A 23190-nucleotide genomic window follows, 5' to 3' on the forward strand; every position below is an offset into this window, starting at 1 on the left:
TGGTTTTTAGGGAACCCGTCAATTCCACTTGCTCCCGCTCACTGTCTGGCACAGCTGAACTCCCCGACTAAGATTCACTCTTGGGAGTTAGAAGGCAAGGACCCGTTTCCTCTGGGACCTGTGGCTGCCACGCGGGGGCTCCAGACAGGGCTGCTCCCCGGGCCTTGGGAAGCAGTGGGCCTGCGATTCTCACCCAGCACGCCCCAGGCTCTGGAGCTGATCTCTGGCTGAGCGGGCTCAACGGTGTCTGGTAGAACTTTCTGGGAGTCAGGCCACGTGCTGCAGTTGTACCACCCAGGACAGCGACGACACACACTGAACTTTTTTCCTCTGGATAGGCACAGGCGTGAGTGGGCCGGGCCGGGGCTGCAGGGCCCAGGAGCTGCCCGCCCTTCTCCCACCCGGGCCCCCTGGGCCTCCCCCTCCCCTGGTCTGGGAAGGACATAACCAGACACGCCTGGCTCCTTCGGGGACTTTATTTCCCGGCCAGCAAAGGAGAGAGGAGGGATAGGCTCTTCCCTGCCCGTTTCCGAGGCGCAAGGACCTGGCAGACACAACAGGAGACCGGGACAGGCTGGGCGGGTGGATGGGTGGGTGGCAGAAGCGTGGGAAGCAGCTCCTGGCACTGCGTGCACTTGGTCCCAGGCTGTCCCAGCTGGGCCTGTGGGGGCTCCTCAGGGCAGGGGCCCCAAGCCAGGCCAGACCCAGAGGACAGCACAAGTGGAGGCAATAAATACTGACAGGCTCGGCTGGGCCTTGCCTGTGATGGGCTCGGCTCTGTGGCAGTGGGTCGAGCGGCTGCTGTGGGGGCACCCCGGCCCTCCTGAGGTGGGACTGGAGGCGACTGGAGTTTTGGCAATCTGGCCTGGTGGGGAGCAGCAGCCCCCACACCTCATGTCACGGGGTCAGGCTGGGGGAGACGGAGAACCACATGCTCATGCAGACTCGGGGCGTCAGAGGTTGGAGGCGGCCCCCACAGCACACGCTCCACGTTAAGGCATCATGGTTAGACGGGAACGGACAGCGATGGATGAACTGACTGGGTCCTGGGGGGCCATGTGGGTGGGAGCTAGGGACCCACAGCAGGCACCCCGGCTTCAGGGATGGGAGGGGACACATGGGGCAACCACAGAGGCGTGGAGATCTAGGCGCCTCGAGAAACCCCGGGCGGCACTCCGTTCCAGGGCCTCCGGCCTGAGGAGGGGAGGGAACCCGAGGGAGCACAGGCAGAAGCAGCAGCGAGACAGGCAACCACCGCGGGGCTGGGGGCGAGGAGGGTGGGCTGGGAGGCAGGCGGGGCGAGGGCGGGCGGCCTGGGGGGCCCTGTCAGCACTTTGGTATGGGGTCGGGAGGTGGGGGGTGGGGGGCATGTCTGTCCGTCCCTGCTGCTGCCCGGGGCCTGGCCTCAGTCCTTCCACTCCTTTTTGATGGTGAGGTTCCACTCCCAGGACAGGTGGTCAGTCTTGTCGTCGTCTGTGAAGCGCGACTTGATGTTGTAGCTGCCCCGCGCCAGCATGCCCTTGGGTGCCTCCTCCATGGGTGTCAGGAACTCGTACTCCTCGGCCCGGGGCCCGTAGCTGCCCACCATGTAGTCAGTCTTGTCGACTGCGGCCACAGGGGAGGGCAGTGGTGAGCACACCCACGGCATGTGTGCACGCAGACACACGGATGCACACACGCGTGGCCCTGCCCTGCCCCTCCCCACAGGGCCCACTGCTGCCCGTACTCACTCTTGACGCCTTTCCTGTACGTGTGCTGGATGTATTTCATGCCGGACACGATCTCCCTGTTCACCTGCAGGGATGCCAGACGAGGGTCAGGGGGCTCTCAGGCCCCGCCCCCTCAGAGCCCCCCACGGCCCCTGCCCTACCTGGAAAGAGATTTTTATCTGGTACTCCACGCCCTCCTTCAGCACGAACGAAGCCTTCTTGAAGCTCTCCAGGTCGCCTGGGCAGAGGGAGGGCTGGCTTCAGCAGGAGCCTCGGGGTGGGGGTCGCTCCCGCTGCCTCTGGCCGCCCCTCCCCTGCTCCCCACCAGGGGGCGCCCTCACCTGTCAGGTCCAGCTCCAGGGGGCCCGGGGCCGTGCTGCACACCAGGGTCAGGCGGGTCACGACGACGTTGGGGACACTGGGGTCTGGGGAAAGGACAGGTGGTCAGAGCTCCACCCCTTGCTGCAGGGGTGGGGCCCGTCGCGGGAATTCGAAGTGACAGGTGTCCAGAAGAGGCTGCGGGGGCCTCACCGGCAGTCACGGCCACGCGGCCCAGCAAGGCCTCCTTGTACTTGCGCAGGCTCTCGTCGTCCTTGTCCAGCTCCTGGATCTCCTGGATGCTCTTCTGGGCTGGGGGCTTGTAGTTGACCGAGTGCTCGTCCTCCTCGTTCTCAGCTGCAATCTGGGCCAGCTGCTCGGCTGTGGGCTCCTGCTCGGCCATTCTCGCGGCTCGCTGGCTCTGGGACACCTGGGGGAGGGCACAGGCTGCAGTGGTCTGTGCTCTGCTTGTCCAGCCCGGGGCCACCTCCAGCCCTCTACAAGCCCAACAACCAGCTTGGCTCACCCGTGCAGAGGGGAGCCACTGGCAGGACCAGCCCCACCACCCAGAACCCTGAGCAGCAGCTGAGCTTTCCAGTTCCCAGAAAAAATAGCCCAAGACATGGGGGCAGCCCCTCGCCTGCCCCTGGACTCCACGGGAACTGGGTCCTGTTCCTCTGGGACCAGAAGAAGGAGAAATGTAGGACACACACAACCCTACCCCACTGCTGCGGGCACCCCCCCCACCAGCCCTCCTGTGCAGATGCAGGGAGTCCTGCTGACCCCCAAGGCCAAGGACTGGTGGAGCCTCAGCGAAACCATCTCCACAGCCAGCCGAGCCCTGGTCTTGCTGCTGTTTCGTCTACACCGAGTGACACCCCCACCGGTCCCTGAGCTGGGACTCCCCGCAGGGGATGCTCACGCTCCGCCCCCTGCCCGGGCAGAGACAAAGCCGCGAGCACCGCAGGCCCCTCCCACGGGGTCTCGGAGGAGGGGGGACCCTGGGCCTCTGCCACGGTCCTCTCCCCTTGTAAGTGTGTAACCGAGACCTGAGGACCCGCTGCGGCCTCTCAATCCCCTCGGGATCCTCTTTTGGGCCCTGGGCCCAGGAAGTTCCGAGACAGCTTCCCTCCTGCCGAGGACGCCGCTACCATCCCCGAGCAGCTCCGCCGTCCTTCCTGAAAACCCACTCACTCGATCCTTCCGGGCGGCGGCAGGCACGCGGTCTCGGGGCGCTCGGGAAGGCGACAGGCCCGGAGCAGACCTGCCGACAGTAGGGATCCCGTGTCACGGGACCGCGGAGCCGTCGCAGGCCGGGGGTGGGCCCGGCCCCCTCCCAGGCCCCCGGCTCGCCCGCTCCAGAAGCGAGCCCGCAGGGCACCGGCCCCGGCGGCGCGATCCTCGCGGCCACTTCCGCGCAGGGCGCCGCAATCTGGGCCGGGCGAGGCAATCTGGGCCGGGCGCGACCAGGCGGGGCGAGAGGCCCGGTGAGGGGCGCTCGGGGACACCGCCGCCGGCCGCAGGTCGCCCCGGGAGGCGCAGGAGCACGACGACCCCGGCCCGCCGCCCCCGCGCGCCCCGCTCCCAGGGGAGGGGCGCGCCCCAGGCCCCGCCCCGGCCGGCCGCGGTGATGCGGGCGCGTGCACCCCGAGGAGGAAGGGCCCCGCGGCCCCGGCCCGCACGTGGCGGCCGCCCCGGCCCGCGCCCCCGGCCCGCGCCCGCCTGGACCCCGGGGCTGCCGCCGTGGGGCGGGGCGCGGGGGCGGCGGGAACAAAGGCGGCCCCGCCCCGCAGCCGCCCCCGCCCGCGGCGCCGCCCCGGCCCCCCGCGCCCCGCGCCCCGCGCCCGCGCCCCGCGGGCACCCACCGGAGGCTTCGACCGCGGCCGCTCGCGCTCCCTCCGCACCGAATGACGAACGTCGCCGCCGCCCCACCCGCGCCCGCGGTCACTTCCGGGGTCACGCGACTTCCGCTCCGCTCGGGCGGGGCCGGCGGGGGCGCATGCGCGGGCCGCGGGGGCGCGCGCCGGGCGGGCTGGAGCGCGGAGCCTCCCCGGTCGGACTGGGGGTCCGCGCGCTCTGACCCGCCTCCGCCCTGCAGCCCCCGCGGAACCGAAATGGAGCGGGGTCCCGGAAACGGAGACGCCAGCGCGCACACGTTACCGCAGAGGACATTCTCCAACACTCCTGTCCGGCGAGAGCGTCCGCTAGTGACCGCCCGCTGCCGGCTCCCGACTGACCCCGGGCCGGGCGGACGCCGCGCGCACGCGCACACGCGCCGCCGCGGCCCGGCCCAGAGCGGACACACCGGAGGCGGCTCTGCAGGAGAACGTGGGCGAATCTCTTGGGAGATTTGTGTCTCCTGGAAGGTTCGCGATGACTGGGGTCCTCTGTGCAGAGTCGGGCCCGTCCGCTTCTCGTGCAAGGCCTCCGTGCCCAGTGGGTGTTCGCTACGCCGAAGCTGCTCCTGTGAAACTCGGATCCCGCCCGAAGCCGTTCTCGGCGCACCCCTGTTGGAGCCATTAGTTGCTTGGGGAAGTCTGCGTTCAGAAAACCCAAATGCTCACGCACGCACACACAAAGGAGCCCCTAGGACAGAAAATTCCATATATACACTTTTTTTTTACATTTTTAAATTCTGAAATAACATATACAGAAGTGGTAACTTTCAAAGTATGATTTGGCAAGTACTTAGCAAGTTTCAAAGAATGTTACGGGTTACAGCTCCAGTTTCCTTATTCACACATACAGTTTATTAGTACAGTATTGCTGGGTGAAAATCATCCCTGAAACTTAACTATCTTACAGCCAACATTGTATTAGTCAGGGTTCTCTAGGGAAACAAAACCAACAGGAGATACCTGTAAATATAAGATTTTTAAAAAGCGTCTCAGGCAACTGTGGGGATGCACGAAGCCACCAAATTCCACACGGCCGGTGGTGAGCTGGCCACTCTGATGAACCTCTTCGATGAAACCCCAGGAGAGGCTGTCTGAGGAAGTGAAGGTTCTCTCCTTCTCCCTTAAAAGTCTTCCAACTGATTGGATTAAATCCAGCTGATTAGATTCTCTCATTGTGGCAGACACGCCCTTCATTGGCATCATCAGTCGCAGCTGCCGCCAACTGACTGATGATTTAATAAACCAGCCTTCTGGTTTATTAACAGCCACAAAAGTGCTTGCAGTAACAGGCCAGTGCTTGCTTGACCAGACACCTGCACACCATCACCTGGCCAAGTTTATCTCGTGTGGCTTCTGAGGTCAGGGAGCAGCTTGGTTGGGTGGTCCTGGGTCTCCCAGGAGGTTGTGGTCTCTGAAGAGCTGACCTGGAGGATGCGCTTCCAAGCTTGCTCAGCAGCTGTGGGCAGTGAGAGCACAGCAGGACTCCAGTCCCATTTCCCTACCTTCCAAAGCTGCCATGTCTTTCATAACCTCACCTTGGAGGTGCTGCCCATCACTCCCACCCCATCCTATTGGTGACGCAGCTGAACCTGGTCCAGTGTGGGAGGCAAGGACATTAACTGCAGAGGTGGCCTCCCCAGGCCACCCTAGGGGCTGCCCACCACCTGCAGCGAGGTGGAGACTAGTGTCACGAACCCGTGGCCTGACAGCCAGCTCCAGCAGTCACCAGCTCATGGGCAGCCTCCTTCCTACCTTCCCACACACGGCAGCCTCGAAGCAAATCTCAGACATCGTTCAGGCATCAACATTTCAACCTGTGTTTCTAAGGAAAAGGTTTTTTTTTTTTTTTAACAGCCCCAACATTACTCCTACTGTTTCAGTTTGCTAACGCTGCCATTTTATAAAACATTAGAAATGGATTGGCTTTTATAAAGGCTGTTTATTTGGTTACACAGTTACAGTCTTAAGGCCATAAAGTGTCCAAGGTAAAGGATCAACAATCTGGTACCTTCACTGGAGGATGGCTGATGGCATCTGAAAGCCTCTGTTAGCTGGGAAGGCACGTCGCTGGTGTCTGCTCTGGAGTTCTGGTATCAAAATGGCTTTCTCCCAGGACGTTCCTAAGCATTTGCTTGCTCCTAGGCGTTCTCCAAAATGTCTCCATAAGCTGCAGCTGCTCTCCAAAATGTCACTCAGTTGCTCTGAGTCCCTCTGTTTGTGAGCTCTTTTTATAGGACTCCAGTGAACTAATCAAGACCCACCCTGAAAGAGCAGGGCCACATTTCCATGGAAACATTCAATCAAGAGGTCACACCCTAATCAAAGGTGTCAGTCACAGTTGGATGGTTCACATCTCCATGGAAACACTCAATCAGAATGTTCCAACCTAATGAACACTAATGTATCTGCCCCCACAAGATTGTGTTAAAGAACATGGCTTTTTCTGGGGAACACAATATACACAAACCAGTACACCTACCCAACCCCGAACATCTCTGCATCATGACCAGTCCACTGTGGGGTGGCTTCTTGAAGCAGCAGTGCCTCAGCCGACTCCATTAGTTCATTTACCCCGTTGCAGCCAGACAGGGTCTGTGCCAGAGCCATCCGAGGTTTGCCATCCGCTATGATCCTGTGCCATCAGCCAGAGGCCCCGACGTGTTCCCTCACTCGGGGCAGGGCTCCAGGGGCCACAGTTCACAGGCTTCTGCAACCTCACCTCTGCGGCCCAAGTGCAGGAGCTAGGCCAGCCCTGGTGGGTGGTGCATCATGAGAAGCTGAGGACGAGGATATGTGGCTGCCCTCCACGGGGCCACAGGTGATTCACGTTCCTCTGATGTGTCAAACACTCACAGCCTCCCAAGACCCCCAGAAGTTGCCTCCCGAGCTGGCTCCAGCTCCAGGCCCAGGATCTCATCACCCCAGTTGCATCCAGACAGTGACGAGGCCCCGGGCCATGGCTGCCCGCAGTCTGGATACCTGAGACAGCAGACAGGTGGTCTGGCCCGAACCCTTCACGGAGACCCCCACCAGCCTGTCCCCTTGCCACCTTCAGGTTCTGGGAGCAGAAAGCAGCTGGTTTACACAGCTGAGTTGTGAGGTGGATCTGCAACACCAACCAAGAAAATTCACAAAAGTCTGTGACGTCGCTGCAGATGTACCCAGTGCTCTCCTTGAAGCCCCGGGAGTTAACTGCTTTGTGTGAGCTGCGTGTGTGGCAATGAGCTGATCATGAGGACGGTCCTTCCTGCGCCGTGGCTTTGGGGGAGGAATGGCCGCTGTCCCGTGGGCCCCTGCTGCCAGGACCAGCCCCGTGTTGAAGCAAACGTTGCTCTCCCCTCTGCTTTCCGTGGCGTGGAGGCCGGCCCTTCAGGACACGACCCGCTGGGGGCGAGCTGGTGTTTTACTTTCACACTGTCACAATGCTCAGGAGTGACCATATTTTGAGCCTTTTATCAAATTGGTTAAAAAAAAAAAATCCAGTGCCGTGAGCAAGCATGACGCAAGTGCTGTCTTGCTCCAATTGTGGCCCAGCAGGTTGCGTAGGGATTCGTCCGGAGGAAAGTCTCGGATGTGTTTGAAGTGATGGGGAAGTGCTGGTGATGGACAGTGGTGACAGGGGCACGTCCACAGGAGTGGATGCGTCAAAGTTATGTCAGGGTGATGTACAGTACCATAAAAATTAAAAACAAATCACAATTGTGTGCAAAGGTTTAGTTACAAGGATATTCGATGCCACCTTTCGCGCCAAAAACGTCAACCCCAGGGGACCTGAGGTGCAGGGCCTGGCCGGAGAACAGGTGCCAGCGTGGCCACGGGACGCCCCTGTGCTCCCTCACTGTCCTCTGGGAGACGGCGGTGGTGAGGGGTGCACAGCACTGGGGGGTGATCAAGGCCACCGCATTGCGGGCTTGAATGAGGTTAAAATGGGAAATGTTACACTGTGAATGTTCCCATAATAAACAATGCTTTCTTCTTGTCAGGCTCCAGGTTCCAGATTGCCCTGACGGGGCTATGCCCTTCAGACCCACATTCTGCACCCAGAGGCCACACCTCGTCTCCCTTTCGGGGTCGTACCGTTTAGGCGTGGAAGAGGCCGGAGGGTTCGCCCTTCAGCCTGCCGCTTCCCCTCCCCTCTCCCAGGCCAGTTTCCAGAGCCGGGCGGGGCGCCCCTGCCCGCCCCCCCCATTCTCCTGGCCCGTGGACCCAGCACCCTGCGGCAACGGTGTCCTGTGTGCGTTCACGAGGGCAGCCGAGTGGGGGGCTCTCCCTGTCTGGCACGTCCCAGCTGCACTTCTTTTCAAAGAACCTCCTTCATCGACCTACTTAGTTGCCCCCCAAATACAGTTTGTACAGAAAAGACAGATTCGATACTAGATTCTTTTCCTTTAACAATTTCTAGGTGCAACCAACAAAAGTGAGCATGAGGTATTTTTCTCATTATGTAGGAATTTTATAAAAACAAAGTCTATGAAATCATCAGTGGTAACTTAAATGACTTGTTTATGAAGACATACATTTAAAAAATGGGTATACTCACATTAATTTATATAGGTAGATATTAACTTACAAGTAATTAACATGATAAAATATTTTAGAATTTGTTTCTACAACCTGCAGAGATAGCATAAAATTAACTCTGGCTTAGCTAAAGTGAAATGATCACAAACAAGTTCATATTTAAAATTAAAGAGGTTTATCTTCTAGTATTCTGAGTATATGATCATATTTTTATATTAAAATCTTTACTGAAGTATTATTTATAATTTCCCCCCAAATGGTTGGCCAGGCAATCCCAGAGTGACTCATTAATAACTTAACATAAAGCATATAAGCATTTATGAATATTACACAGCCATATATAATTCTATAACTAAGAAACATAAAAAATAAAAATAAAAATAAAAAAAACCCAACCATGGTGTGGGAGGCTGGCGAGATGGAAAACACTGTAGCCAGTGAGTCTGACTGTCTTACAAAGTACCCAGCTCTGCTGAGGGGCACGGGGCAGGCCAAGCTCACCTCCTGAGCAACCGTGGGCAGCACCCAAGCCCCGAGCCCTCCTGGGCCAGTCTGTGTTTCAAGGGGTACCCAAGGGCTTGGAGCCACGCAGGCAAATGCCGAGGAGAAACGGGGAGCAAGGGCGGGTCCGGGGGAAGTGGGTGGAACCACATCTACCTGAGCGCCTGGTTTTTACCAGACACACAGATGGGCAGGCGGAGAAGGAGACACGTGCCTATGCGCAGGCAAGCACGCTTTAGGAGTTTCCTTGCTCTGTCTGCTGAGGGGGCCTGGAAGCAGGGAGCGCACCCAACGCCCAGGTCTCGGCTGCTAAAGACCATTCACTGTCCAGTGGAAGGACCCGGGCTCCTGGGAGAAGCGGCCGATTCCGGGTGTAGGACACAGGAACACACAAGGAGCCGGGAGCAGCTTGTGGGGCCAGGAAGTAAAAAGAAGTGATTGAGAAACCTGAAAGGGTTCCCAGTGGCCAAAGCTGGAACAATTTAAGCAACAAGATAAATGACAGCCTCAGATTACAACCTACAGAAGAAAGATTCAGGAGCCCAAGCAGATTTAACCACAACAACAGAGTAAATGAGTAGGAGGGGAGAAGGATCAGCTCTTCCTCACTGAAGAATTCCAATTAATAAATGTCAAAATGATGAAGGGAAACCAATCAACCAAATAAACAAGAAAAAAACAACCAAAACCCCACCATCAGACAGCACAGGAATGACTGCTGTAGACAAGTCCGCTGGCAGACGCTAAAAGCAGCAGGTAAAAGAATCTCACCCCCTAATATATACTTTTTAGTTTTTTCTTTTCTTGGTAATCTACGTATTCTTTCATGTCGGGATTGAGTAGTAGTTAACAGGAATAAGACGTTCCTCCCTGGGAAGTTTGGAGAACTTGACTTGAAACAGTCACGGCCTAAATGGAGGACTGGGACAGCCAGTGCCCGCCTGACACCTCCCCTACGGACCCCCGGTGGGAGCAGACCCAAGCTCCCCATGCAGCCCGGCAGCTGCAAGGGCTGAGCCTTGTAGCCTCATCACATTTTTTTTTTTTTTTGAAATAAATTCAAAGTTACATGAATAGTTGCAAAAACAATACTAGTCCCATACACGGAATTCCATCATATCCTGACCCCCCTCAGATAGCTCAATCCACCAACTTTAATGTGCTGTCACATCGCTATTTCTTTCCCTCCCTCCCTATCATCCATCATCTATTGCTCGTCTTCTGAACATAGCCTCATCACATTTTAAAATGTAACTGAAATAAACGCAATAATTTAAAATTTGGTGAGTAAATTTTAGACTTATTCTTGTATCTCAGAAGTTGATTCTATGTTGTGACATTTTACTTCATCTGAATTCAATTAGTTTCAAATGGCCATTCACCCTTCAATCAGAAGGTGCCCTCGGGGTCCCTGCTGTGGCCAGCACCCTCTGGCCCCGCCCCCAAAGGCAGAGGGGAGGCAGTGCCTCCCTTTAAAAGGCCTGTGACCAAAGGAGGAAGGGGCCCACCCCACCCCATATTACCAACACTAACTCAAAAATAATCACAGACCTAAAGGTAAGAGCGAAAACTCAAACTCTTAGAAGTAAACAGATGTAAATCTTTGTGACCTAGGATTAGGCAATGGCTTCTTAGCTATGGCACCAAAAGCACAAGCAACAAAAAGAACTTTTAATCATCAAGAGTAAAACTTTCATCCCTTGAAGAACTCCGTCAGCAAAGTGAAGACAACCTCCAGGATGGGAGAATATTCTGCAAATTATTTCTCAAGTAAGGAGCCTGTATCCATAATATGTAAAGAACACCTAGGACTCAACATAAAAGACAAAAAGCCCAATTTAAAAATGGGCAAACAATGTGAACAGACATTTCTCCCAAGATATACAAATGGCCAGTAAACACATGACAAGATGCTCAACGTCATTAGTCACTTAGGAAATGCAAATCAGAACCACGAGACACCACTTCACATCAAGGATGGCTAGAATTTTGCTGTTATGCAAAATACCAGAAATGGATCGGCTTTTATAAAGGGGATTTATTAGGTTACAAAGTTACAGCTCTGAGGCCATAGTTGGCCAGATTAAGGCATCAACAAGAGGAACCTTCACTGAAGACAGGCCAACAGGTCTGGAACCCCTCTGTCAGCTGGGAAGGCATGTGGCTGGCGTCTGCTGGTCCTTTGCTCCCAGGTTGCACCTCAAGATGGCTTTCTCCAAAACGTCCCTGGGATCCTCTTCTCTCAGCTCCTATGCGTCTTTGTTTCTTTCTCCCAGGGCATTTCTAAGTGTCTCAAGGTCCTCTCTTAGCTTCTCCAGGGCAAAGGGCAAATTCTGGGCTTCATCTCTTAGCTTAGCATCTCCAAAGGCCCTTCTGTCTGCATCTCCAAGCATCAGTATCTGTGTCTGCTCTTAGCTTCTCTCAAATACTCCAGTGAACTAATCCAGACCCACCTTGAATGGGCGGGGCCACACCCCATGGAATTCAATCAGAGATCCCAGCCTAAGCAAGACTAATCCGTCTGCCCCGACAAGACTGCATTAAAGAATATGGCTTTTCTGGGGGACATAATAGATCCAAACCAGCACATAAGGGTTAAGGAAGATGTGGAAGCAGGAGACACAAAACAGTGCACTGTGGAAAATGGTTCAGCAGTTCCTCAAAAATTTAAACACAGAATGACCCAGCAATTCTACTCTTAGGTATAGACCCAAAGAAAGTGAAAAGAGGGTTGGTCCAGTTTGCTAATGCTGCAGGTGCAAAACACCAGAGATGGACTGGCTTTTATAAAGGGGGTTTCTTTGGTTACACAATCAGTCTTAAGGCCATAAAGTGTCCAAGGTAATGCATCAGCAATCGGGTACCTTCACTGGAGGATGGCCAATGGTGTCCGGAAAACCTCTGTTAGCTGGGAAGGCACGTGGCTGGTGTCTGCTCGGGAGTTCTGGTTTCAAAATAGCTTTCTCCCAGCATGTTCCTCTCTAGGCTTCAGCTTCTCAAAAATATCACTCTTGGTTGCTCTTGGGGTGTTTGTCCTCTTAGCTTCTTGGGAACAAGAGTCTGCTTTCAAAGGCTGTCTCCAAAATGTCTCTGTAAGCTGCAGCTCCTCTATCAGCTCCTGTGCGTTCTTCAAAGTGTCCCTCTTGGCTGTAGCAATCTTGCTCCTTCCGTCTGAGCTTCTATAGTGCTCCAGTGAACTAATCAAGGCCCACCCTGAATGGGCAGGGCCACACCTCCATGGAAATTATCTAATCACTTATCACCTACAGCTGGGTGGGGCGCATCTCCATGGAAACAATCAAAGAATTACAATCCAATCAACACTGATACGTCTGCCCACACAAGATTGCATCAACGATAATGGCGTTTTGGGGGACATGATACATTTAAACTGGCACAAGGGTCTTCAGCAAATAGCGGTACACCAATGTTTACAGCAGCATTATTCACAGTACCTGAAAAGTGATTACCCAAATGTCCATCACTGGACGGATAAACAAACTGTGGTCCGTCACACGGTGGGGTATCACTCAGCCATAAAAAGGAAGTTCCAGTCCAGGCTGCAATGGGGACGGACCTTGAAAACATTAAGCTAGTGAAGTAAGACAGACTCAAAGGGCCACCTATCGCCTAGCTCCTCTCCCGAGTGGACACACTCTGAGACAGAAAGCCGGGCAGATGTCACGACGGGTCGGGGCGCAGAGTGGGGAGTTCCTGCTCAGTGGGCACAGGGTTTCTGCTGGGGTGATGAACAAGTTTTGGGACTAGATAGCGGTGCCCTATAAAGACAAAGTTTAAATCTGTAGTTTGCTGTACGGCAATGAGACCTCTTTAAAGCTGCCCTTTAAAAAAAAAAAGGGCCCCCTTCGTGTAGGTGATGTCCCTATTCCGGGTAGAGAACTGATGGGCAGCTCAGGCGCTCGAGGTCTGAGGATCACAATGGCCAATCAACACCCAGCACCTCGACTCCTGCTGGGTGAGCACAATCCACAGGGGACCCAGTTCCTGCTTATTCCAGACCTTGCAGTCACTCGGGGCATCTTTTTGCCACAGGAACCAAAAGCCAGGAGCTCAGTGGCTTCTTGGATGGGGTGGGCCCAGGAGCCCCCCTCCTGGCACACTAGTGTCACACCCTCAGTCCCAGCTCAGGCCGTGTCCTGCTCATCACTCGAGGGCCAGCCCAACGCCACATCCTCAGGGAAACTCTGCCTGACCCTGCCTAGACAGAGCCAACAGCCCTCGTCTCCAACCCTCACGGCTGTGGGAACTAAGGCCAGACACTGGCTCACCCTCCCTGCCCGACTGGGCCCCTTGGCTCGGTCACCCTCCCTCTGCCGGCCTGTGGCCCCGCAGCCAGCTGCATGGGGGGCGGGGGGGGTCACTCGAGTGACAGCTGCTAGCTCTGTGGCAAGGGCGTGGGAAACTAAGGGCAAAAGGCCACCGTTATTCACGCTCCCTCCCACATGACACGCTAGTCCTGGAAGCCCGCCCTGCACGGGGTGTGGCAGCCGCCTCACTGGGGAGCGGCCCCGGGAGCTGGGCCTGACTGCCTGCTTCCAGTCACCCTTTCTCTTGATTCCTTTAGCCAGGAGCAGGGACACCTCAGCTGTCAGACTCAGAAGGAACAAGACGGGAGGTGCATTTTCCTCCCTCCACCCCAGCCCCCAGTACAGGCCCTGCTCTCCCAAGGCTCCCACCGTTTTCAAAGAAGCCAGCAGATGGCTCTCTCCTTGCCCCACTCTTCATGTGCCCTCGGCTTCTCCACTGGGCACTGCCCTACAGAGAGGGAGGCGAAGACACAGGAAGAGACCCCCAGGTAGCCTCCATGTCCCGCCCTGCCACCGGGGCCCCCTGCTCCACCTGCACTCCCAAGGGGTCCTGCCTGTCGAAGGCACCCATCATGTGCCTGCCGCTCCTCCCCTATTCCGCTGGTCAAAGCTGAATTTTGATTCGGCCACAGCATCCATGAGCTTCCCAGCAGCCATCTTACCAAACTGAGAAAAGGGAATCAATCCCCTTCTGTCTCACGGGGAATGCGATGGGACCTCATGAGGTTAAAACGGCTGAATCCAGGTTTCTGGAGAAAAGCTCCAACCTGGTCCCCCAAAATCTGTGCAGACAGCACAGTGCTCTGCCCCTGCCCTGTGCCCTCACCTCCAGGTGCAGGTGCAGTGACCAGGTGGCTCCAGGCAAAGGGCCGCCTCTGCTCTGGGGTCCTCCCGCCTATCAAGCCAGAGAGAGAGGAGTTAGGGACAGCAGGAAGGAGACGGGGAGCTGTCGAGACACAACTCTCCTGAGCACAAACTAACCCCGGGACACAGGCCCCAAATGCCAGGCAGGATGGTTCCCCCCGCCCCGCCTGGGGAGAGCCCAACAATGGCACAATCAAACCGTTCCAGCTCTACACACATTTCCATTTTATTATGGCAAAGGTGAAAACGCCACCTTCTCCACAACAGCAACCAGTAAAATTTATCCCAAAAATAACTCGGTACAAAACAGGTCTGTTTCAGAGTTTAAAAAAAAAAAGAAAAAAAAAAAACAAAAAAAAAACAACCTTTACATGAGATTTTAAATCCTATTTTAAAACATAAAAGAAACAAACCCTCGGCTGCACAGCCCCACCGCCCCCTCCCTCCCTCTGGGGAGCGTGGACGAGCTGCCGGGGTCCTGCGCACACATGGATCCGCCAGTCCGCTTAGCTGGTGTCCATCTGAAACAGAGGACAGGCTGTCACTTGAGAGGAGGCCCCTCCCGGCTCCACCCCTGCCACCTGCCAACTTGCCCCTGCACTTACCCGGGCGTTATAGGCATCCAGCTGGGCGTCCAGCTCCTCCGCAGAGAGCTGCTGTCGTGAGCTCCTGCCGGCTCCTCGGCCTCTCCCCCGGCTGCCCCCGCGGGAGCCTCTCCGAGCACTGCCACCACCTCCGAAAGCCCCGGTGCCGCGGCTTCGCACCATTCCACCTCGGTTCACGCTGATGATGAGAAGAGAACTTGCTCGCACACACGCCCAAGGAGGACACGACCACACCCCACAGGCCAGCCCCACTGCTCTAGGGGCCCTGGAACTCACCTCTGTGCAGGTCTCCGCTGTGTATCGATCTGTGATGTGACGAGCTGGATGTTCATGGGACGGCCTATGGCAGAGAGCAAAGAGGACAGGCATCAGGTAAGAGCTCACACCTAGTCCAAGGACACCCTACCTGGTCTCCATGCAAACACTAGAAGGGCTCCTCGTGCCGTCTCAAACACTTCCAACAAGGGAAAGGCCCGGAAACACCAGTAGCAAAACGGCAACAAAAGCAACCCCCCAAGGCCTCCTCTTTGCTTTCAGCCCAGTTTGGGTGGGCGGGGGGGTCCTCGCGGGGGTAGCAGCGGTACCTTGTCTAGACTACAGCCCCACACTCAGAGGTGCACTATGGCAGTGCTGAGGAGGCTGCCCAGAAGTGAATCTTCCGGAAGGAGCCGAAGGAGGGGAGGGAAGTGGCTTGCTGGATGGGGGTTCACAAGAGGTTGGTCCGGATGTGAGGGGCAGAATGGAAGAGAGAGACAAAGGGGCAAATGCAAAGTGTCCTCGGCCACAGGGCCACGCCGTATCCCTAATTCCACAGGTGCAGGCGCCACCCCACGGCTGCACTGGTCCAAACCCAAACTCACCATCCAAAGGGACCCCGTTGTACTGTTTCATAGCCTTCAGAGCGTCGGCCTTCCGTTCAAAGTGCACGTCTGCCGTCCCTAAACTCCGGCCAGATCGGTCATAGTGTACAGCTGCCTTTTTCAGAGTTCCAAATTCAGCAAAGAGTTCCTGGGAATTGGAAAGAGCAGCCTCGTTAGCATCTGTTTTCTTTTTGGCACCCCAGGGAGGGTCCCTGGAAGGAGTGTCACCTGCTCTGGGGCATCTCCCTGGGAGGCAGGCCATGTGAGCGGGGCAGGGCGCTGGGCACGGGGGAAGGGATGGGGCGGGCGGGTCAGCAACTTCCAAAGCAGCTGGGTCTGAGGGCTCCTGCCAACTGAAGGGCTTGCAAACTAACTCAATGCAGGAAAAGGAAGTTGCAAAATCCACAAGTAAGGGCACAAAATTAAGCCGCTCTCTTCTTTGAAAAGGAAAATTGACAACTCTCCCAAGATCTGGTCCAAGAAACAGCCAAGGCCTAGCTCACAGAGCGAGGGAAGCTGCCCGACGTTCAGAACAGCTCGAAGGGCCCGTTGATTCGGGAGCCCTGACCCCAGCCCCTCCCCCAGGGCAGTTCTGGCTCACCTTTCCCTCTCCTCCTACTCAAGCCTGCGGCAAAGTCTGAAGTCAAGCGCTGCCATGGAAACTGCCCTGACCTCAGGCAGGCTGGGAGTTGGAGAGGGAACCCAGAGTGTGGGGCTACTCCGGCCGCAGGCACACAGCGGGAAGTGGAGTCACCAAAAGCGGTTTCCAGTGGAGGCCAGAAACCACCTTAAAAAAAGCGTTGGGACACCGTGAGTGCTCACCGGCCTGGCTCCGTCCCCCCGCGGTGAAGCCCACCGGCCAGGCTCTGGGAGAGTCAACCCAGGAAGGCCCCGCACCCTGACCCAGCCATCTCTGAGACTGATCCCCAAGACGCTGATTCTCAATCAGAAAACAAGTTAAATTCCTTTGGGTTCAATCAAAAAACAAAAACAAAAACCAGAGGCTCTGACCAAAGATGAGTTTGAGAACCATGCTACTGACAAAACCTTGGAGGAGCGACAGGGGATGGGATGGGATGGGATGGGGGTGACACTAACAGGCCACAAGTCAGCCTTCTGGTCAGCAGAGCTGCACGAACACACATGGCAACAGCCTACGCCTGCTCTCTGTCAGGGCGAGTGGGGAATTTTCTTCTCCCAAGGAATAAACAAGAACAAAACAAGAAAAGCAAGCAGCCTAAATCTATGGGCAATAACCAAAAACTACTACTGTTTGACTTGTGTGTTCTCCAACTGCTTCATTCCCTGGATAGAAACAGAGAACACTGGAAGGGGATTTTCAGACACCAAGAACACACTTTTGCAGACTAACACAAAGTCACATCTTCCAACACAAATTCACCTATCTATCCAACTTTCAACTCTGCCCAGACCACTGCTGGGCAGGGGTCTTGGGTCCACGCTGCAGCCCCTTAAGTGGGAACAGCAGCTCTCCCCTGGGCAGCTGGGAGGGCTCCCTTTCCTAAGGGGAGAAAGGAATTCAGGGCCCATCCCAAACACAAGCAGTTCAGCGCAGTGTCGACTACTCACAGAGATGCTTCCGGTTCTTACCTGAATATCAGCGTCTGATACTCCAAAATCCAGATTTGACACCAGTAGTTTCCCTCCGGTCTCCACGCCGGCACCGCCTCCAAAGCCGCTGTCGAAGAGGTCGTGTTGCCACTTGTCAGGAAGCTGTTTTGGCTGAAAGAAAAAAAACCCCACAAGCACAGAGAAAGACCCGTGAGTCTCACTCGAGGGCTTTCCCTTGTCCTCACGGGCACCCCCAAAACCCTCCCTCCCTCATCCGGACCCTGAGAGGAAATCGCGGAGAAGGGGCCTCCAGCGCTTCCCTCCCCGGCCCGAGGCCCCCCACGGTCCCGCCGCCCGTGCGCAACTTCTCAGTTCCCTTCAACTAACTTCCCGCCGCCGGTGCGGCCGCGCCCAGCGTCCCCTCCACTCCCGGCCGCCATGAGGCTCCAGCGCCCAGATGAGACAAAGAGCTGGGGAGGGTCTCGGCTTCCGGGGCCGGACCCGGGCCGCGCGACCTCGCCGCCGCCCCCACCCCGCCCGCGCCGGTACCCAGCCGCCGGGCCTCGGGCTGGCCCTGTCTGCTCGGCTCGCCCTCGGCCTGCCGGGCCGGGCCGCGGTGCGAGGCCTCCGCCCCCGCCCCAGCCCCCAGCCCGCGCCCCCGGGCCCGCGCCCCCACTCACCCTGCTGTAGGGCGCCGGCCGGTTCCTGCCGCCGCCGCCGGCGGCACCGCGGGCGAGGGCCGGCCGGTTCCGGATGGGCCCGCCACCTCGATTCACGCGCGCGGCGGCCTGCGCTCCGCTGCCGCGGCCACCCTGGGAGCCGGCCCGGCCGCGGCCCCGGCCCCCGCCGCGGCCGCCTCGCTGGCTCCGGTTCAGCTTAATGATGTCGTCCAGAGACATGTCCATTTTGTCGGCCATGGCGGGCGCGGAATCAGGCCTCGGTGCGAGCGCGCGCGTCAGCACGCCGGGACGTCACTTCCCTCGTCGCGCGGGGACTTCCGGAGTCGCGGCCTCGGAGCGGCTGCCGATTGGTGCGGGGCGAGCGGCGGGTCTCGCGGGGCGGGGAGGCGCGTGCGCAGTGCAGCGCAGAGCTCGGCGGCCGCGGTACGAAAGGCGCTGCGCTGCGGCCGGGGTCGTTTTTATACCTTCCCGCGCGGACGCGGCCCGGCAACGGCCGGACGGGCGGGGCCGCGCTGCGCGTGACGACTCCGGAAGGTGCGAGGCCGCCCGGGGTTGGGCGGTGGCCGCGGGGGGCGGGCCGGGGGCGGGGCCTGGCGCGCCCCTCCCCGGGCCGGGGGCGGGTCCACGCGGCGCCCCCCCACCCGCGGGCTGGGCTGGACCCCGGGCGGGCTCCGCGGTCGGCTCCGCGCCACTTCCCACGGCGCCGCCCGGCCCCAGGGGTTCGCCTTCCGGGGCCCGGAGGGGTCCCCGCCGCAGCCCCGCGCAGGTAAGGGTGGGGGGCGCAGACCCCTCGGGCGGCTTTTTCCCTTTTCCAGAGAAACCGTCTCCCGGGAGCGGGCTCGGGGCCTGCGCCCCGGGTTAGCCGCGATCGTTTACTCGCTCGCCGCGTCCTGTTTGAAAGCGTCGCGCGACACGGTTCCCGGGCGTTCATGGAGACCCGCAGGCCCTTTGGGGGATCCCGAGGCATCGCCCGGGCGCCCAGGGAGGCGGCTCCGGGAGCGTCCAGGAGCCCCGGGGCAGGGCCCGCTCGCTGCCGTGTGCGGCCTCCACCTGGGAGCCCGAAAGCCCGAGCTGTGCAGACCGACTTCAGCAAGCCGACCTCTCCCCCGCAGCCATGAAGGTGAAGATCAAGTGCTGGAACGGCGTGGCCACTTGGCTCTGGGTGGCCAACGACGAGAACTGCGGCATCTGCCGGATGGCCTTCAACGGCTGCTGCCCCGACTGTGAGTGCCCTCCCGGCCCGCGGCCCCAGCTCTGCCGCCCGCGACCCTGCCCCGTCAGTGCCCGGGGGGGATCCCCGGGTTTCAGTCCCTTTTCCTGAAGAAAAGTCAACAGGGAAAAAAGCCAAGCGGTTTGGGCCCATGTTTATCTAAAGACTCGGTCAAAAGCTTTGTAAGAAGAGTATTTTATTGTAATCCAATTCAGCTAAGAAACACGCCAAACAAAAACAGACCTGTTAAGACTTTGTCTTTGAAAAATTTCAAAATGACTGAAAAAATAAAACAGCATGCAGACAGCCTGCAGTCCCTCCCCTCCTCTCCAGGCCGCAGAATTAATGAGTAACTTTTATTTATATTTTTAAAATCAGGTTTATTGAGTTTTAACTTACTGTAAAATTCACCCTTTGTAGGTGTACAGTTTGTTGACTTTTTTTATTTGAGAAGTTTTAGTTTTACGGAAAAATCGTGCGTAAGATGAACAGTCTCTTGATGTCTTTACTGAAGTGTTTTCAAGTGAAAATGTAGAGCAGTCCCTTTTTGACCCCACGCTTACTTTCCTCAAGTCACTTGAACTGAGAAACTGTGTGTGTTGTTGCAGAATCTGCCACCTCTCAAATTTATTGGGTGTCTTCTTTCCTGTTGTTCCCGTGCCCCCAGTAAATTCTGTAAAGTGAAAATGCTTGATTAGATTTAGGTTAAATGCAGATGTTTGCACCAGCGAGTTCATGTTTTATTCGGATCAAAATGAACAATAAGCAGAAACAGGGTGAGGGCTTTGGCCAGGGAGGACAGGGTCCCCGAGAAGAAAGTGGGGTGTGAGGGGCTGTGTGAGAGCGCAGAATCATCCTTGGGGTTTCCTTCTCACGGGGAAAGTCACGTGAGTGGATGTTAGTGCAAGCACCACTTTCTTGAGGCTCCGCCCTCTTGTCGGCCCTCATCACCTGGGCACGCCCACATTCTGATTACATCAAGCTGATTATGTTAATCAGGAAATCACTGATTGGGTCTACTTCACAGCAGATGGCTAACTAGCAAACTGCAAAGGTCTAGCTTTATTTAATCTCTCCTAACTCACCCTTCCCGGGGGGCAGCAAAGATGGTGAAAGCGTGAAGCGGCAAGGCCTTGAAACTTCCAGAGCAGCAGGCTGTTAGCTTTCTTAGACGTCTGTCTGGCCGTGCCCACGGGTGTGGACTGTGGTGGCAGTGGTGCGTGCTCCGGCGTGCCCTGGCAGCCCGTGCCACACACAGCAGTGGCAGTGACCGGCATAGAGCCTGCTCCTGCACCCAACGTGTGCAAACAGGGCCTTCTGAGGAGCCGCAGTGGCCGTACAGAATAGTGGACACGGGGTCTGCTGTCGTCTCAGTTTGTGCCGTGACGAGTCTAAGGCGCTCTCCCTGTGTGGGAAGTGACGCCAATTCCTCGCCGGCACTGAGCTCCTCTTGCAAACCCAGAGTGACTAAGGTGGCTGCAGAGGGCCTTGGGCGCCAGCAGCTCTGCCCAGAGGTGTTCCAGTTTAAAGGCTTCTTCTACGCCCTCTCGAAGGCAGCCCTGAGTGATCAGTCTTCTGTTGAGTTATTCACCAGACACCGGGGCGGCCGGCCGCCTGTCCTACCAATGAGGCAGCCACCCAGCCTCCCTCCCCGGCCGGCGGGCGCTTCTGCCCCAGGGGACACTAACTGGAAAAGCGCCAGATCAAGCCCCTTTTTCTGTGGAAGTCTGAAAGGCCCCTCGGGGTCAGGAAATGGGGGATCTTGGCACAGGGTCCCCTGCCCCCCACGCCACCTTGCCAGATAGGGACAGAGCCCCGAGGAGTCAGGGCCTCCAGGGGATGGAAAAGTGATGGAGGGTGGGCCCTGCTCGCCCCGGCCTTCTGCCACCCTCAAGCCCTGCTGCCTCGGAAGGAACCTTCCGGGTCCCAAGGCGCCCCCCACCCCCCACCCCCGCCAAGCACAGTGCCCGCCTGGCGCCCCGATGCATGGGCGTGGCCTCCCTCAGCGTCACGCATAACGGGACAGAGCACTGCGGGTGTGGGAGGACAGAGGGCACTGTCACCTGGCTCTGGGGGCCGCGGCAGCGGCAGGCCAGGCTGGAGCGCCCCTCCTGCCCCCTCTGAGTGGCCCTTGCCTGGGGTGGGGGTCTTAGCTCCTGCATCTCTTGGTGGTTTCAGACCTTGGTGGTGGAAGGGCCGGGAGGGAGAACCCAGCGGGGGAGCCTTCCGGATTGCTGTCTTCTCTAAGGATGGGGGGGTGGGGGGTGGTCTGGCAGCCCTGGGCACGCCTGTCACCTGCCCATCATGGGCTCGTGTGACCTGCCTGGCCCTGGTGGGGCTGAGCGGGGGGAGTGCCTGGTGCCCAGGCCCCCTGATGGCGTGCTCTCCACAGGTAAAGTGCCGGGCGACGACTGCCCGCTGGTGTGGGGCCAGTGCTCACACTGCTTCCACATGCACTGCATCCTCAAGTGGCTCAACGCTCAGCAGGTGCAGCAGCACTGCCCCATGTGCCGCCAGGAATGGAAGTTCAAGGAGTGAGTGCAGCCCCCGGCCCGCCTGCCCCGCGATGGAACCTGAGACGCTCCCCAGGGCGAGATATGATGGCCACGGTTTCCACTGGGGCCAGTCCCCTGGGGCTGTGACAGGGTTGAAATGAGGACTGGAGCTGCGTTTGTTTTTTTCATAACAATGATGACACTTTTATCCAATAAATAAAACTCATTAAACTGAGCCTTGCTGGAGGCCACGGGCCCTGCTTTCAGTGTTTTGATGTGAAAACTCTCATGAATAAACATGATCCAGTGCGGGCCTGAGTCACCCTGGGAAGAAGGGAGCCCGGGGTGAGGCCTCGGGGCGCAGGGGCTCCAGGAGTAGGAGGGCAGGGAAGGGCCAACCTTGGGGGCCACTAGGGAGCACCGATCTGTCCGAGTCCGGATGGAGACACTGGATTCCCACTGGCACCGACCCCCTCAGCAACCCCCCCCCACTCTCCTGGGCCCCGCTTACCGGGCGCCTTCACTCGTGGCCCAGACGCTGGCCCCTGTCAGCACACTTGGGATGGGAGGCCCCTGGGGACCGGCTCCTTCACCTGCTCAAAGGTGCCCGGCAGTTCTGACGCCGGGACTGCAGGCCTGCCCAGGGTGGGCTGTTCTTTCTGGGGAGCACCTGAGGAAGCCGCCTTCAGACCAGAATCCTTGGGGAGGGTGAGGAGGGGACAAGGTGCCCCAGGCCACGGGAAGGCTGCTGTCCTCGGGCCCACCAGCCCGGGAGGCTCCGAGCTACCAAGTTCCCTCTGCGGAAAGTTCCCCGGCCCAGCTACTGTGTACGCCCCACAGCCTCCCAGAGCCAATGTCAGGAGGAGGTTGCAGCTCAGCAGGGGGTGGGTTTAGGGGCTGGGGTGGGGGCTGTTCCCGGGATCCTGGCCTGGCCAGGGCGGATCCGCTGCAGGAACGATGTCCCCTCGATGTCCCCTTGTGGGGCAGCCTCCAGGTGGCCAGGGCCAGCAGCCAGGGCTTGCAGCTTCCCAGGCTCTCCTTGAGGGGTTCCCCCTGGCTGGGTGCCACTGGACCCCCAGTGTCTGGGATGACCCCTGGGGTTGGGCCTGTGCTCCAAGGCCCAGGCTGTCAGCCTCGGCCTGGCCCTGGGCCCCCACCCACCCCATCATCCCCCGGCTGCCTGCTGGGTGGAGGCTCTCAGAGCCACCCGTCCTGGCAGTCCACCCCCTGGGCCCTGATCTCAGGGGCCACAGGGGTGCTCAGCCACCACTGCTCCGGGATCTCTGCCCTCCTGCCTTTCCTGCTCCCAGCTGGGTCCTCTGGGGTTGCCTGTCACACACCCCATGTCTGTCTCACGCCCCAAGTGGCCCTCCACACTCTCTCCCCTCGGGCTCCAGCTGCCTCCCCCAGCGGACTCAGCCCTTCCTCAGGACCTCACTGCCTCGGCCCTCTCACCCTCTCCAAGCCTTCCCACACCCCCAGGAGACGCCGCAGCCCCGGGAGGGCAGGGTCCTGCCGCTGGCCTCCCCATCTTCCCCTCTGGAGCCCCCTCCAATATCCACTTTTCTCTGGGCAAGGATGCCCTCCCGTCTGGGGCCTCTCCCAGCCGACTGCCAGAGCCCTCGGGGT

The 23190-nt window shown here is 58.3% G+C and overlaps 3 protein-coding genes and 1 long non-coding RNA gene across 6 annotated transcripts; 1 reads left to right on the forward strand and 3 right to left on the reverse strand.

Annotated features, from left to right (window-relative positions):
* Window positions 1-460: 460 nt before the first annotated feature.
* Window positions 461-3984, reverse strand: ARHGDIA (Rho GDP dissociation inhibitor alpha). The gene is made up of 7 exons (XM_037810725.1): window positions 3893-3984; window positions 3222-3291; window positions 2241-2457; window positions 2051-2134; window positions 1871-1947; window positions 1731-1794; window positions 461-1605 (listed from the first exon to the last, which is right to left on the reverse strand). Exons 3-7 carry the CDS (start codon window positions 2428-2430, stop codon window positions 1406-1408), a joined length of 615 nt encoding a protein of 204 aa, XP_037666653.1. The 5' UTR covers window positions 2431-2457; window positions 3222-3291; window positions 3893-3984; the 3' UTR covers window positions 461-1405.
* A 412-nt stretch (window positions 3985-4396) lies between these two features.
* On the reverse strand, window positions 4397-6139 carry LOC119514949. Of its 2 annotated transcripts, XR_005212883.1 has the most exons (4): window positions 5934-6139; window positions 5678-5747; window positions 4886-5381; window positions 4397-4534 (listed from the first exon to the last, which is right to left on the reverse strand). It is a non-coding gene; the product is annotated as an uncharacterized LOC119514949 (long non-coding RNA). The 2 variants fall into 2 exon arrangements; XR_005212884.1 differs by lacking the exon at window positions 5678-5747.
* Window positions 6140-14479: 8340 nt separating this feature from the next.
* ALYREF (Aly/REF export factor) lies at window positions 14480-18264 on the reverse strand. The gene is made up of 6 exons (XM_037810726.1): window positions 17857-18264; window positions 17216-17347; window positions 15605-15752; window positions 15021-15084; window positions 14745-14922; window positions 14480-14660 (listed from the first exon to the last, which is right to left on the reverse strand). The coding sequence occupies exons 1-6, from the start codon at window positions 18091-18093 to the stop codon at window positions 14646-14648; spliced, it is 774 nt and encodes a 257-aa protein (XP_037666654.1). The 5' UTR covers window positions 18094-18264; the 3' UTR covers window positions 14480-14645.
* Window positions 18262-21748, forward strand: ANAPC11 (anaphase promoting complex subunit 11). 2 transcript variants are annotated; one of them, XM_037810758.1, is made up of 3 exons: window positions 18262-18390; window positions 18969-19079; window positions 21459-21748. In XM_037810758.1, exons 2-3 carry the CDS (start codon window positions 18971-18973, stop codon window positions 21602-21604), a joined length of 255 nt encoding a protein of 84 aa, XP_037666686.1. In that variant the 5' UTR covers window positions 18262-18390; window positions 18969-18970; the 3' UTR covers window positions 21605-21748. The 2 variants fall into 2 exon arrangements, with proteins under 2 accessions (XP_037666686.1, XP_037666685.1); XM_037810757.1 differs by lacking the exon at window positions 18262-18390 and adding an exon at window positions 18463-18622.
* The last annotated feature ends 1442 nt before the right edge of the window (window positions 21749-23190 follow it).

The sequence above is a fragment of the Choloepus didactylus genome, chromosome 18, assembly GCF_015220235.1.
Source record: "Choloepus didactylus isolate mChoDid1 chromosome 18, mChoDid1.pri, whole genome shotgun sequence".
NCBI classification, from domain to species: Eukaryota; Metazoa; Chordata; class Mammalia; order Pilosa; family Megalonychidae; genus Choloepus; species Choloepus didactylus.

What these genes read in the sequence shown, in the direction of transcription:
- ARHGDIA (XM_037810725.1), bottom strand. Translation starts at nt 2,430, where the DNA reads ATGGCCGAGCAGGAGCCCACAGCCGAGCAGCTGGCCCAGATTGCAGCT. An exon ending in CCTGGAGCTGGACCTGACAG is followed by an intron (nt 1,948 to 2,050) that starts GTGAGGGCGCCC and finishes CCCTCTGCCCAG; the next exon opens with GCGACCTGGAGAGCTTCAAG. An exon ending in GTACAGGAAAGGCGTCAAGA is followed by an intron (nt 1,606 to 1,730) that starts GTGAGTACGGGC and finishes CTGTGGCCGCAG; the next exon opens with TCGACAAGACTGACTACATG.
- ANAPC11 (XM_037810758.1), top strand. Translation starts at nt 18,971, where the DNA reads ATGAAGGTGAAGATCAAGTGCTGGAACGGCGTGGCCACTTGGCTCTGG. An exon ending in CAACGGCTGCTGCCCCGACT is followed by an intron (nt 19,080 to 21,458) that starts GTGAGTGCCCTC and finishes TGCTCTCCACAG; the next exon opens with GTAAAGTGCCGGGCGACGAC.
- ALYREF (XM_037810726.1), bottom strand. Translation starts at nt 18,093, where the DNA reads ATGGCCGACAAAATGGACATGTCTCTGGACGACATCATTAAGCTGAAC. An exon ending in TATCAGACGCTGATATTCAG is followed by an intron (nt 15,753 to 17,215) that starts GTAAGAACCGGA and finishes TCCAATTCCCAG; the next exon opens with GAACTCTTTGCTGAATTTGG. An exon ending in CAACGGGGTCCCTTTGGATG is followed by an intron (nt 15,085 to 15,604) that starts GTGAGTTTGGGT and finishes TCTCTGCCATAG; the next exon opens with GCCGTCCCATGAACATCCAG.